At 32.3% G+C, this 13621-nt stretch overlaps 1 protein-coding gene across 1 annotated transcript in view; it reads right to left on the reverse strand.

The window, feature by feature from the left end:
• LOC111710473 (NGFI-A-binding protein homolog) overlaps positions 1 to 6805 on the reverse strand; it is a 56971-nt gene extending 50166 nt beyond the window's left edge. The window contains exons 1-3 of the mRNA XM_023484574.1: positions 6462 to 6805; positions 5934 to 6175; positions 5257 to 5469 (exon numbers count right to left, since the gene is read on the reverse strand). Of these exons, the coding sequence (XP_023340342.1) occupies positions 5257 to 5469; positions 5934 to 6081 (361 nt within the window). The 5' untranslated portion in view covers positions 6082 to 6175; positions 6462 to 6805. The remainder of the gene's footprint in view (positions 1 to 5256; positions 5470 to 5933; positions 6176 to 6461) is intronic.
• Between the last annotated feature and the right edge of the window lie 6816 nt (positions 6806 to 13621).

Genomic DNA, 13621 nt, shown 5'->3' on the forward strand with positions numbered 1-13621 from the left:
CCCCCCCCCCCCCCATCTTTATAATTAGTAAAATCATCTTTTCTTCTTGTTTGTCTGTTCCTGAAGAAAATAAAAACAACTGAACCTACCTATACTGACTACTCTGCCCTGTTTGTTTGTGACCTCACATGGCCCTTTGGATTTATTGTACAAGGCTCTTGTCATGTCAGGAGTTCAATTTTACCCTTAATCCCGATCACAACTGTAACCTTTAAACTTTTATCTGATCAATAATGTGGATGGGTTTAGGTTAAAAAGTTTTTAATTCTTACAATTTCCTTTTCTGCTTTTTGAAGTAGAAATTCGTAAGTTTACTTTATCGAAATCAAAACAATAATTTTTATACATTATTTTTGCTTTTCCGTCTATTCACCGCACGCCTTTAAATTCTTAATTTCTTTAATCTCAGCCCCCCCCCCTTCATTTCATTACCATCAGCCCCATTTCAAAACTCTAACTTCCTTCCTCCTTTTATTCCACTATCTTCACTTTCACTTCTAGAAATGTGCCTTTGACATTTTTAGAAATGTTTTAGTTGCAAAATTTAAAATCATAAAATACATATGGACGATTCTGAATTAAAAGACGATTTCATTTATTCCAGAGGTTTTTAGATCCAACTGTATCCCCCAGGACTAACCAGAGTGAGCAGCATTCCGCATTCGTATTTGAAATCAAACGTGTTTAGCTCTATATTTCAACAATCTTTTAACTTACGAATTTTTCATACAAAATGCATATACCAACAAAAAAGTGTTTCAGAAAAAAAGGTTAAGAAATTATGCTTAATGGGTCAAATTGTGATCGAAAGTCACAGCTTTGTGGAATATTGACAGAACTGTTAAATCCACGTGGTATATTTCCCATTTCTCAATTACACCCCCCCCCCTCTACCTTCCGTACTCCCCCCCTCTCCATTTCTCCTCCATGCAACCATCCTCTGTGTTTTATCCAAACCGCATGTTTTGCTTTGGTTTGGCCCTCTCTGAAGTCTAGAGGAAAAAATTGACAGAAACTCATTAATTGTCGTCTTTTCCGTTTCCAATAGTGACATAAATACTCGTCTCATCACTCACTCAGATGTGATTCGGTTTCCTATACTTAGGTTGAAAACATTTTAACAAATAGTTATATCAAATTTCTGTAGAAACTAACCCTTTTATGTAGATTATCTATTTTTTCGAACTTATTATTAATATTTCATGTGAAATTTAAATAATCTTTTTTTTTGAATAATTCCTAACTACCGTATTTATCTATTTATCTGTCTATCTGTCTATCTATCTTTTTCTCTGTATATTTACTCTAAAAAAACTACAGGGGGGGTCAAATTGACCCCCCCCCCAGAGGTAATAGGGTTAATAATACTATAACTAAAAGTATATAGTCAGTAGGATTGGCTCGAACCGTGCATCCTGATCAACACTGCTATGGTCGGCAGCTCCCAGCTTATCATGGCCCACAACTGGTTTTTCAAAACTCAAAATTCCAAACTCGTTAGCAGAAAAATTATTGAATTGTCCCTTTTTAACAAACTTTCCTAAAATGATCATCTGTCTATCTATCTTTTTCTCTGCATATTTACTCTCTAGTCTATCTATTTCTATTTCTGTCTATTTGTGTATTTGTATATTTGTCTATATATCTGTATTTTTCCCATATGTATATCTATTTATTTCTATATCTGTCTGCTTGTCAATCTGTATATCAGTCTTCTGTCTGCATGTCTGCATGTCTATCTGTATATCTGTCTATTTATCTATTTGTCTTCCTGTCTATCTGTCTACCTGTCTTTTCTTATATTGTCTAACTTTGGACATTTTGTATTGAATTCCTTTTTTACTGAATATATCGCATATTTGGGGAAATAAAGTAAATCCCCTGCCCGGGGGGAAAAAACCTGGGGTGGGGAAAGCAGTGGGGAAATTCCTATTTTTAAACATCATTTTTTGCTTCTAATTGATTCGAGGTTATAAAAATGGTTTCTATATTTCTTAAAAGAATTCTCAAAATTAAATTTTAAAACTTACTTTTTTCTGGTTTGGTTTTGAAATCTAGTAGATTCCTGGGATATAGAGGGATGTTAGGGAAATGGGGAGGGGAGGGAGGGGGATAAGAAGGATAAATTGAAGGGTGGATAAGTACGGGGGGATTATTGATGGGGGTAAAGGGGGTGGGGGAATGTCTGAACTAGGTAAAAAATCCCCCTCTCTATAAACTCTTTTATACTTCTCTTTTCTGTTTCGGAATTTGTCTGTTTGCTTTCTTATAGATTTACAATAATATTATTTATATTTTATAATATCTCATGATATTCTAATTTGTAAAAACACATGATCTTCATTACAAATCGTATAACAATTAGAAAAATTAAGCAAAGGAATTGAGTTTTTGCCACAAACTCTGATTTTCTAATTCCTATAACTTTGCAACCCGTTTTCCTAAACCTTTGATATTTCAACTATTAATTCTGTTAGATCAAATAGTCTAAGTTTGAAATATGAAAGGCTTACATCATCAGGTTGCAAAGATATAGAGGTTAGAAAATGTGAGTTTGAGGCAAAACTCAATTCCTTTATACAGAAAACGAATGATTACTTTTAAATTTCATTTTCTGTGATTCCTATAATTTTAACATACAACTAATATTATTGACACTTATGGGTCATTTACTTATCATAACCTTATGTATAAATCAATAACTTAAAAATCTTCCAAAATGTTGATCAGATAAAGATTTTAAGGGTACCACTGATAATTGGGCATGCTCATGTCCTGAAAAGACCACACAGCCCCCCTAAAATGCCCCCCCCCCCATCCACTTTTTCATATTTCCCCCTCCTTCTGTTGGTAATAAATGCCCTAATCCAATAAATTCTTTTAGATCAGTTCCAATCCTGTATTCTCAATATGTATCATACAGATACAACTCAATCTTCAACTCGTGCTGACTGTCAGCTATAATACTCAGTCTATATCAATCCAGATAAGACGCTGTTGTATTCTTTAGAAGGTATCACTAGATAATACTAGATCTCTATACTACTCAATTTCTATCAATCAAGATAAGACGCTGTTGTATCCTTTAGTACATATTACTCATATAATACTAGATCTCTGCAATACTCAGTCTCTATCAATCCAGAGAAGACGCTGTTGTATTCTTTAGTACATATTACTCATATAATTCTAGATCTCTTTACTATTCAATCTGTATCAATCCAGGTAAGACGCTGTTGTATTCTTTTAGTATGTATCACTCAGATAATACTAGATCTCTATACTACTCAATCTGTATCAATCCAGATAAGACGCTGTTGTATTCTTTAGTATGTATCACTCAGATGATACTAGATCTCTATAATACTACTACTACGCTCTAGGTATTCCTTTGGTCTATATCTATCTTTCAAAATATATTCAAGCGAACACTATGTTCTCTTACATGAGACAAAGGAGGATCTTGTTCAACTAATGTATATTTTGGGTTTTATGGTACATATTACGTAATTAAACTAAATCCTAGTCAAACCAATGCACGTAGTTATCAGAAATAATGCTAATACTCTGTGTATAGATAGGTTTTACGTAGTAAAATTCATGAACGTAATTAGGGTATGATATTATCATGTAATATAATATATGTCCAGGTTTACAAATATGGGGTTTACTACTATATTTATTACATGTTTATATCCCCCCCCCCCACCCAACTCATTCTGTTTATATCCCCCCTCCTCCTGTTTAAATCCTCCCTCCTTCTGTTTGTATCCCCCCTTCTGTTTATAACCCCCCCCCCTCCTTCTGTTTATATCCCCCCTTCTTCTGTTTATACCTATCCCCCCACTCCTTTTGTTTATATCCCCCCATTTCTTCTGTTTATATCCCTCCATCCAAGTTTCCTATAAGATCTACTATTTCCATCAATATTTCCATTATCTAGGATGTAAAAAGAGAAAAAGTAACTTTTCTCCCTCTATTTTTCAGAATCTAGGCCAGTTTTTCCCCCTACCCCCTCCAAGGGAGTGAAGGAGATAAAAACCACCGTGGGGGAAATCCCCCTTACAGAGTTTCATTTTATGATGGGGGAAAACTCGACACACCCTTAGGCTAATCACATTTTTTTACAAAATATAAAATGATTTTAAAATGTCAAATTCTAAATTGAATGATAGAAAAGTTTTTTTGAAAAGAACTCAGTAGAAAGTCATAATAAATTTTTTATAAACTGTATAATACAACTTTACAACTTTACTATAAAGAAAACTAGTGTTGGGGGGGGGGGGGCATTAATGGTTTATAACTCCTTCCTCTATACCTCCATGGCTTGATAGCGCAAACATTTAATAATAAACATTCAATTTTGTCCTTTCAAATACATTTTTACTCCCCCTCCACTCCCCCATTTGCTCTAATTGCGCCAACTGATTAAGCCTATTTTATCCTAAATTGAACGTACTTCTAATTTTTGGTTGTTTCCTTAATCTAAGTAAGTACATGTAAATAAAAAGTGGAACGACGTATACTAAACATAGCATAAAATAAAATGTTGGCCATCTTGCAACATTTTTAACTATCAACGTTCTTTTCTTTTATTTTAATATTCTTAAAATTTGTTCAGATTATTTTTAGCAAATTACTATACGTAAATTCTAATTATTTGTAAATATTAGATGCGCTCTTAAAGGGACTGTATTAATTAGTAAGCATAATTTCAAGTGTTGAAATGACACATAGGAATTATCACAATTAAACACTTTTAAATCTATAAAAACGACAATATCTTCCACATTATTGATCATTTAAAGGGTTCAAGGTATCGTTGTGAATCGGGCATTGTCATCTTTGTATGAAGGGTCACTTACAGTCCCTTTCATTCGTATAATTGGACTTGAGAGGTTTCGTGAATAGAGGCTGAGAGGTTTCGTGAAAAGAGGTAGGAAACGGGCTGAGAGGTTTAGTGAATTTCTACAATTATACATATTAAAAAACTTCAGCAGAGGAAATTAGAAATATGGGAGAAAGATGTAAATTATTCCTTTTACCTTGTTTTTTATCCCCCCCCCCATCTTCCATTCTTACTAAATAACCCAAACTTATGAGCATTTTTCTCAGATAAAATGTTGATAAACAACTTTTTTAGTCTGCTCTAAGAGACTAGGGAAAATTATAAGTTATTGCATTTAAAGTTTGTGCAATTTTTCCTCATCTAATATTTAAGGATACAAATACAATATTTTGGGAAAATTGACTTACATGTTCCATTTATGTTTCTGGACAAAATATTCTTCTTTTCTCCTCCTCCTTCTCTTTTATAACTTGCTGGGGGCGGAGATCTTTGGACACGCCCCTGACCGTGTGCTTGGGGTGGGGGTGTCCTTCCCCGCTTAGGCGGGGTGCAAGGGACCCTTCCGAAGTTTGAGGGGGGGCTATTCACCCCCCTCATATCAGGCGGTAGGCTAAGTCGACCTGAAATGAAATTATAAACATAATTAATAATTCTTTACCCCCCCCCCCTTCAACTCCAATCTTAAACTTGAGTTTAAAAGATTCTCTTTTTATTTATTAATTAAGTTGGTATGGCTTCTGTTGTTGCATTAGCAAAATGAGAATTAAAAACAATTATAAGCGAAGTAAAATATTATTTATCCATATTTGAAACTTAACAATCAAATCCCCCCTCTCACGGCAAACTAGACAGAAGGAAAAGGTCAAATTTCAGCAAATTACTGCTACGACTTTGGACCTTGTAGCTCCTCTAGTTTTGTTTTTACGCTCAATCATGAAAAAAACTAAATTATCCAAGTTATAATTTTAAATTCAAAACGTTTTTGATTTTCTCAATAGCTCTTCAATACGAAGACTTATGATTAAAAATTTTATAAGATTTCAATCTTGTTTAATTTATTTTAGTTTGACGTGGGCCCTTGTACCTTGTGAGGGGGAGGGGGAGATATTAAACCTATCTGGCAGGGAGGGCGGAGCACTGCCCCCACTTGAACTATATTGAGGCCGGACAGGGGGGCTGAAGGATCTTCCATTCTGAAGATGCCCCCCTCCGCTATATGGATGGGCACTCATATACACGGCATCTAGGGTTTAACAATTCACAAAATATCACTTTAACTTTAGTATTCTACTAGGTCAGGTACACTGGCAGGCTCTCTCCATTTTTCTAAAAAAACATTAAAAACCCGTTTGTACATTTCTCGTCTTTATATAAAAATAAATCCTTCTTTTCTTTAAATGTTTGACTCATTGAGCTTTCTCCATTTTATTAATAAGTACATAGCATCTTATTTTACAATAATTAAAAGTAATACTTTTTTACCTTAATTGATATTTTTCTTACATTTTTTTTAATTATAAAAATGATAAATTTACAATTATGTAATTGTAAAGGAACTGAGTTTTTTCAATCTTAGCAACCGGATTAGAAAATTTAGCTTGTGAATTTGAACCTTATTGGGAAATTTTGATGGATTATAAAAGTTTCATCAGATCCTTTCCTTATCTGCATCCTGGTCTAGGTTTCTGAAATCTTAAATCTAAATTGATAAAAACCCGAATTATTGTTGTCCTTGCTTTTTTTAAAATATGAATCCCGCTGAGGATTTTCTATTTGTTTATCTGTAACACTTCTATTCAACTTGAGCTGGTCGCATAAAAGAAGTGGTTCAATTAAGTCTACGTAGTTCAACTACTTCTTTCCATTTTTAAGATTTGGTCTCTGTGTACTTTTTTAGAGAAGAAAATGTCGATAAGAAAGATACAATATGATGTCATATTAAATATAAAAATAATAAATTTAAATTTATTGCAAGACAGAGTTTTCTTTATTAATATAGTTTAATTTGTTTGAATCATGCTATTAACAAATAATTACTTCTATGCAGGCAATAGGGTGTTCATATTCAAGTTGTCTTCCCTAAATAATAGATAAAATTGAATACATGACATCATCAAATATTTCAAATTTTTACGAACCAAATCTGAAGAATGCATAGAATGAAATAATAAGTTTGAAGTTAATACTGCAAACCAGTTTAATTCAAATTCTATTCCATACATTTTATTTCTTTAAAAGTTTTTTACATTCAATCTTAATCGATAAAAGCCATCAAAAGATCAATTTTTACTTAATTTGATTCTAGAATCAAAAGTGGATTACATGACCTTTTAAACTTTCAAATCAGTCAATGTAAAATAAAGTAAAAAACCCAAAGAATGAATAAAAGTAACTGTTTTTCGTAAGCAAAGCACAATATTAGGTCACCAATGGAGCACTAGAGTTATGTAATTTTAATGTTTTTTAAAGTATATTACACCAACTAAAAAAATCAATATTAAAATTAAGAACAAAATGATCATTGATTTAGCTAAAATGTTGTGATACAATACATAAACAATGCGATACAATTTTGGCCTGTAACTTCAAAGCAACAATTCTCTTGAAACAATTCATTTAATGAATAAATCGACGAAGATTCAGAATGAAGTCGACCAGAAGGCTTTATAAGTCGAAATTAATATTTATAACTTGGTCGAAAATTTTAATTGATAAAGCAACACAAGTCGACAAAGTTTTCGAAAAAGGTTGACAATTTAAAGTTGTCAACAACAATCCAATTGTCGACAATGTGACAGCAAGAGTCGACACAAGGTTTCAATAACTCATAAGTTCATCGACTTATCCGATTGCTTGCTATCGACAGTTAGACAGAATCAGGTCGACAATGTAGATGTGACAGATAACGACTATAAGAGCAACAGGTCGACAATGTCCACTATTCTGGGTTGACTTCAGCTGACTGGTGAACAGCTGCGAAAAGTTCGCAAGTTTAGATTACTGAGTTGCAGTTGTGCAAATCCTGTCTGGGCGGCACAAGAGTATACTCTCTCTCTCTCTCTATCTATCTATCATTCTATCCTTCTTTCTCTCTCTTCCTGACTCTTTCTCTCTTTCTCGTTTTCTCTCTTGCTCTCTCTTTTTCTCTAGCTTTTTTCTCTTTTTCTCTCCTCTTTTTTCTTTTTCTATTTTTCTCTTTATCTCCACCCCCACCCTCCGTTTTTCTTTTTTTCTTTTTTCCTTGTCTCTCTTTTTTCTACCCTTTCTCTGATTTAAAATTTTTTTTCTCAAACATTCTAAACGATTTACCCCCAACCCTCCTCACACCTAAAAAACAAACTTACCTTACCAAAGCTAAAAAAGCAATTTTTCTATAAAAATAATAGAGATTTAATGTTTACTTTTGAATTTGACAGTGTTTCCTGAATCATCTATCATCTATTATTATTATGTATTTTATGTACGTACAATAAAGACGTGGAGAAACGATAAACTTTATTGTTTATATTCTTTACTCCCAGTAATTATCTAATTGAATATATGTTAAAGAAATATTTGAAATTAGGTCAAATTGTTGAGTTTAAGCACACGAGCAAAAAACAGGCAGTGTTTATTTCCACACTAACTTTATACAGGCTTAGAACTAAGTGCATAGATAAGAGCTAAAGCAACAAAATATGCATTTTTTAGAAGATTTATTTAAGATGTTTGCAATTTTCTAAAGTACTCGGGTTAAATCCACTTAAAGGAGATAAGAGATGTTTTTATAAGTTTATTTTTTTTCCAAGGTTCCAACTATTTGACTCGTTAAGCAACAAACATTTTTAAAAAGATATGACAAGTTTTGTCAACATTTTTCTGCAAACTATCTCCCTTTTTCCCGTATTTTTTTTCGCATTTTTGTACATAATTTCCGCAAACATATTTACCTCTACATAATTCATTAGATACTTTCCAATAGACTACAAAATTTAGAAATTAGACTACAAAATGCCCAAACACTTCGAAGTAATCTAGCTCGAGAATTCGGCTTTGCCTGGAGACTAAAATTTCCGTATTAAAGTCAACCAACTAACTTTTCTTTTAGCCCAAACTAAAACATTTTCCTTTATTTAACTACCCCCCCCCCACCCCCTCCTCCTCAGTCTCGAAATTAGTTTAAAATAATTTAAAATCATTATACAAGCAGATGTTACTCCAGTAAATTAATCATGCAAATTTTTAATGATTCTAACATTTTTTAAAAGCAACGTTAAATCTCGTATATAAAACACCAGCTTGAGAACACAGCTTTTCCTTAACTTTTCCCTGCAAAATTCAACCCAATCAACCAAGCCAAGACCATTCACATAATTCTACTGAGTTCCTCAGTCAAGTTTTTAGGTACATCGCTCCAGAGGTTCGTGAGTTATGATCAGACCAGACAGAAACAGAGGGATAGATTACTGCTTTATATATTTATAGAATATCTATATCCAATATCTATATATTTCTAATTTTAAAAAATAAGAAATAACTTTTTTTTCTTTTAAATTCAGATAGTGAGATACACTTACAAAAATATTTCCCAAAAACTGCAGACTTGATATTTTTTTGGGGGTTTTTATTTGATTAAAAATTATAATTTGCAATATATTTAGACAATGAAATTTTATTATTAAGTGATTTTCATACTGCACGCGTAGTGTTGGTGGTAAAAGTTCATTTTAGAATTAAAATCAAGAGTGTTGAGATAAATCGAATAAGTTGGTATTTTAATTTCATAATTTCATAATTGAATCTTTCCAAATTATCCACAACATGGTTATATGTTCTTGGGTTGACATAAAGAAGCTTCGAGGTTTAGTGACTTTTATTCTATATACAGGGTGTCCCACAAAGGTTGAAACTGTAAAGACGACCTAAAACTCTTGAAATATGACTATCCCAAGGTTTATTTAGGTTACCTGCCTAACATATAGTCTTTTAATGATTTAAGTTTAGCAAAGATAGAAGTTTACGGCTGCAGGAAATCATAAACAAAGAAAACAGACAATATAAATTACGTACAGTCGTCTCTGAAGTTTAATCCTTAGTGGGAAGCCCTGTATCTTAAAAATGTAATGTAACTTTAATTGTCCTTGCCGAAAATAGCTAAATTTTTAGTCTTTCTTCCGAACATCTGGAGCTTGGAGTCTGGAATTATTAAAGCAAAAGATACTAATTAAAAGTAAGTTAAAAACTTTTAAAAAGATGTAAAAGTTTGAGACGGAATTTCATTTTCTCCTTGTATCACGTTTAATTAAGTGCAACCAAATCTAAAGGAAACTTTCATATTTGTCTTTTTTAAAAGATCCTTTGAGGCCTTTATTCTAATCGAATTTGTTTTTCCGAGGTCGGGCAGTTACGGAATTTGCACTTTCCATCGGAATTGTTTTTCCTTGCAGTTCTGTTATTTTAAACATCTTCGCTGACGGTTAGGGTTCAATTTTAGTTTTTGAAAGTTTGTAATTATTTTTTATTTTCTAAATTACAACTTAAATTAAAAACATATATCTTTAAAAAAATATCTGCGTTATATGAACGCATAGACATTTGTTTATTTGTTCAGTACAACTGATTTTTTGAATAATTGTTCAAAAGTTCACACTTTTAAAACCATTTACATCCATAAAATATGGTTTCCTTTTATCTTTTTGGAAGTCGTTTTCATTAACTAGTTGTGGAATGTTTTTAACGTTCATTTATATTCATAATGATTGAGATTGAGGAATTACAATTTTTTTGTAAATCTTTACTGTTTATCTATTGTTCGTTAATTTGTGAATTGAACCCCCCTGCCTCAATCTTATTCATGCAAGAAACCTGTTTTATTTCCAAAGTATGATATGCAAAAATATTTAAAACTTAATTATCAAGTCTTTCCTTTCTTTCTGCAATCCCATAAATTAAGTTATTGCAAAATCATTCAGAATGTATATTTAAAATTTACACTCACGAAAAACTAAAGCCAATAAAGTCTAAACTAGATCGACAGGAGTGAGAAGGTCTATATTTTATGCGACATTACGGGTCCTACTTTGAAACGGCGTAGCTCATCGAGTTATTTTATGCAAATAATAGAAAAGTAAATTTATTCAATTACATAATAGATGCGTTTCTCAATAGTTAATAGCCTGGAGTTATGATTTACAACAGATTTTGCGATGTACTAAAGTTTGACGTCAATTTAGTTTTATCCTAAGACCTAATTCAATTTGGTTTTCATGACAATAAAAAAACGTATTTTTGCAATCCTTTTTATTAGGGCGCAAAATGATAAACTTCTTTCTTGTATATATAGTGTTCGGTGTGAGCGACTTCTAAATTCTACATAATATATTGAAGAAATCACATGGTGCAAGGCAATGCAACCTTTTTGCATTTTCCGAAAGAAACTGCAAGTCAGCCAAATCAAAATACAAAAATTAAACTCGTATTTGGCAAAAGTTTAGTGCATGAGATATGTATTCATTGCAAATGTTGCATGCAGAAAAGTTAGAAAAGAGATAATCCAGCCAGACAACTTTCAAGGCTCTAATCATTATCAACATCAAATCTTACGAAAAATCAAAGATGAATTTTTCATAATTAGGGTATAAATGGATAAGGCAATAGATGCTTTGAAAGGCTCATGCATAGCATGCTCATAACATCTTGTATGTAAAACTTTTTTATAAAACCTTAAAAATGTAATTGAATCCATTAATCTAAAATATTTTAATGCGATTTTAAAAATAAAATTAAAAATTCCATGAAAAATGATTTATAATAGTATAGGAGGAGAGAGGGGGTTTCTTGATGGGAGTTTCCCGTTGGCTTGTTGAAGAAAGCATTAAGGGGGGGGGGGTAATTGCTCGAAAAAGTGGCTGATAGTTTGAAATAGTTTTGCACCTGATCATTAATCATTAATGGCGTATTTGTCCCAACTTTCAAACTCCAAGCACATTCAAACATTTTTATCCGATTTTAGCAAACCAAAACGGGAACCGAATTTTTTAAAAATAAACCAGTATTTCTAATTTTCCGTTCTTTTAAACGTGTTCTTAATTCAGAGTAAAGTTGTCCATTGTGCAAGAAGTTAAGAAGTTGAAAATGATTATTGTAAAAACCAGATCATTAAAACTATGAAAAAATATGAATCCCACAGACAAGAAACAACAGCTATTTGTTGCTCGGACCACTCTATCTAAAGAGACTGTATAGACGTTATTTGTAGAGAAGCATCACAACAGTACCCTGTACATCTTAACCTTATATGGACACTTTTCCAAATAAGAAAAAACGACGATATCTCCCATTTAGTTGCTCAGATAAAGATTGCAAGGTTGACGTTGTGAATCGTAGAAGCCATTTTAAAAATGCAGAATCACTTGAAATAACGTCTATAGTCCCTTTAACTTGAAATAACGTCTATAGTCCCTTTAACTTGAAATAACGTCTATAGTCCCTTTAACTTGAAGTAACGTCTATAGTACCTTTAATTTGAAATAACATCTATAGTCCCTTTATCTTGAAATAACGTCTATAGTCCCTTTAACTAGAAATAATGTTTATTGTCCCTTTAACTTGAAATAACGTCTATAGTCCCTTTAAAAGCTAAAATGCGACCGCACTCCATCACCTCAAAGATAAGAAAACGAGTATTTTATTTTAGCGTAATCTCATTGGTTGGCCGCCAGACCATTAAATACCATTGCAAAATATTTACATTTTCATTTTTTGCACAAACAGGAAAATCTACCAACAAAAAAAATCTTCTGAATTTTTGCTTGGCTAAATTTGAAACTTCCAGATGTAGTCTGGATTTTAAAAGAGTATATTGACCCCTGCAGGAAATTGTTAAAAATTTGAATTTTTGAAAATAATGTTCCTGCCCCAAACCTTGGACCGACCAATAGTATGCAAAATTAAGGGGATATTTGACGGGGTGAGCAGGGGGGGGGCTCAGAAAAGAGTAATTGTGTGGAGAGGGGGGGGGGCAACCAAAAGGGAAGGGGTTGCTGCGCTTATCGGTTAGAAGGGGGTCCAGAAACCCCCTAGATGGAGGGTTCACTTTTAAAGGTATTTACTGAGAATGTTTTTAGAAAAGTACTAGCATTAATCTAACAAAAAAGTAGCCTTTAATGTCGACTTTAGAGTTTTGAAACACCAAAAACAGAGAGAGAGCTAACTTACAACTAATCTTAAAAAGGTTGAGAGATTTTGTGGAGAATACTAAATATGTGTTAAATGAGTTAACACTGTTGTTTAAAAATTGGGGATTTAAGGATAAAGATTCTGAATAGTAAATTTAAGATTGAAAATTGAGTATTGTAGATTAAAGATTGTAAATTGTAGATTAAAGATTGTAAATTGTCGATTAAAGATTGTGACTTGTAACTTGAAGATTGTGATTTGTAGATTAAAGATTGTGAATTGTAGATTGAAGATTGTGAATTGTGGATTGAAGATTGTGACTTGTAGATTAAAGATGGTGAATTGTAGGTCTAAGATTGTGAATTGTAGATTTGAGATTGTGAATTGTAGATTAAAGATTGTGAATTGTAGATTGAAGATTGTGACTTGTAGATTAAAGATTGTGAATTGTAGGTCTAAGATTGTGAATTGTAGATTTGAGATTGTGAATTGTAGATTAAAGATTGTGAATTGTAGATTGAAGATTGTGAATTGTAGATTAAAGATTGTGAATTGTAGATTTAAGATTGTAAATTATAGATTAAAGATTGTGAATTGTAGATTGAAGATTGTGAC

Source organism: Eurytemora carolleeae, unplaced genomic scaffold (genome assembly GCF_000591075.1).
Source record: "Eurytemora carolleeae unplaced genomic scaffold, Eaff_2.0 scaffold124, whole genome shotgun sequence".
Taxonomy (NCBI): Eukaryota; Metazoa; Arthropoda; class Copepoda; order Calanoida; family Temoridae; genus Eurytemora; species Eurytemora carolleeae.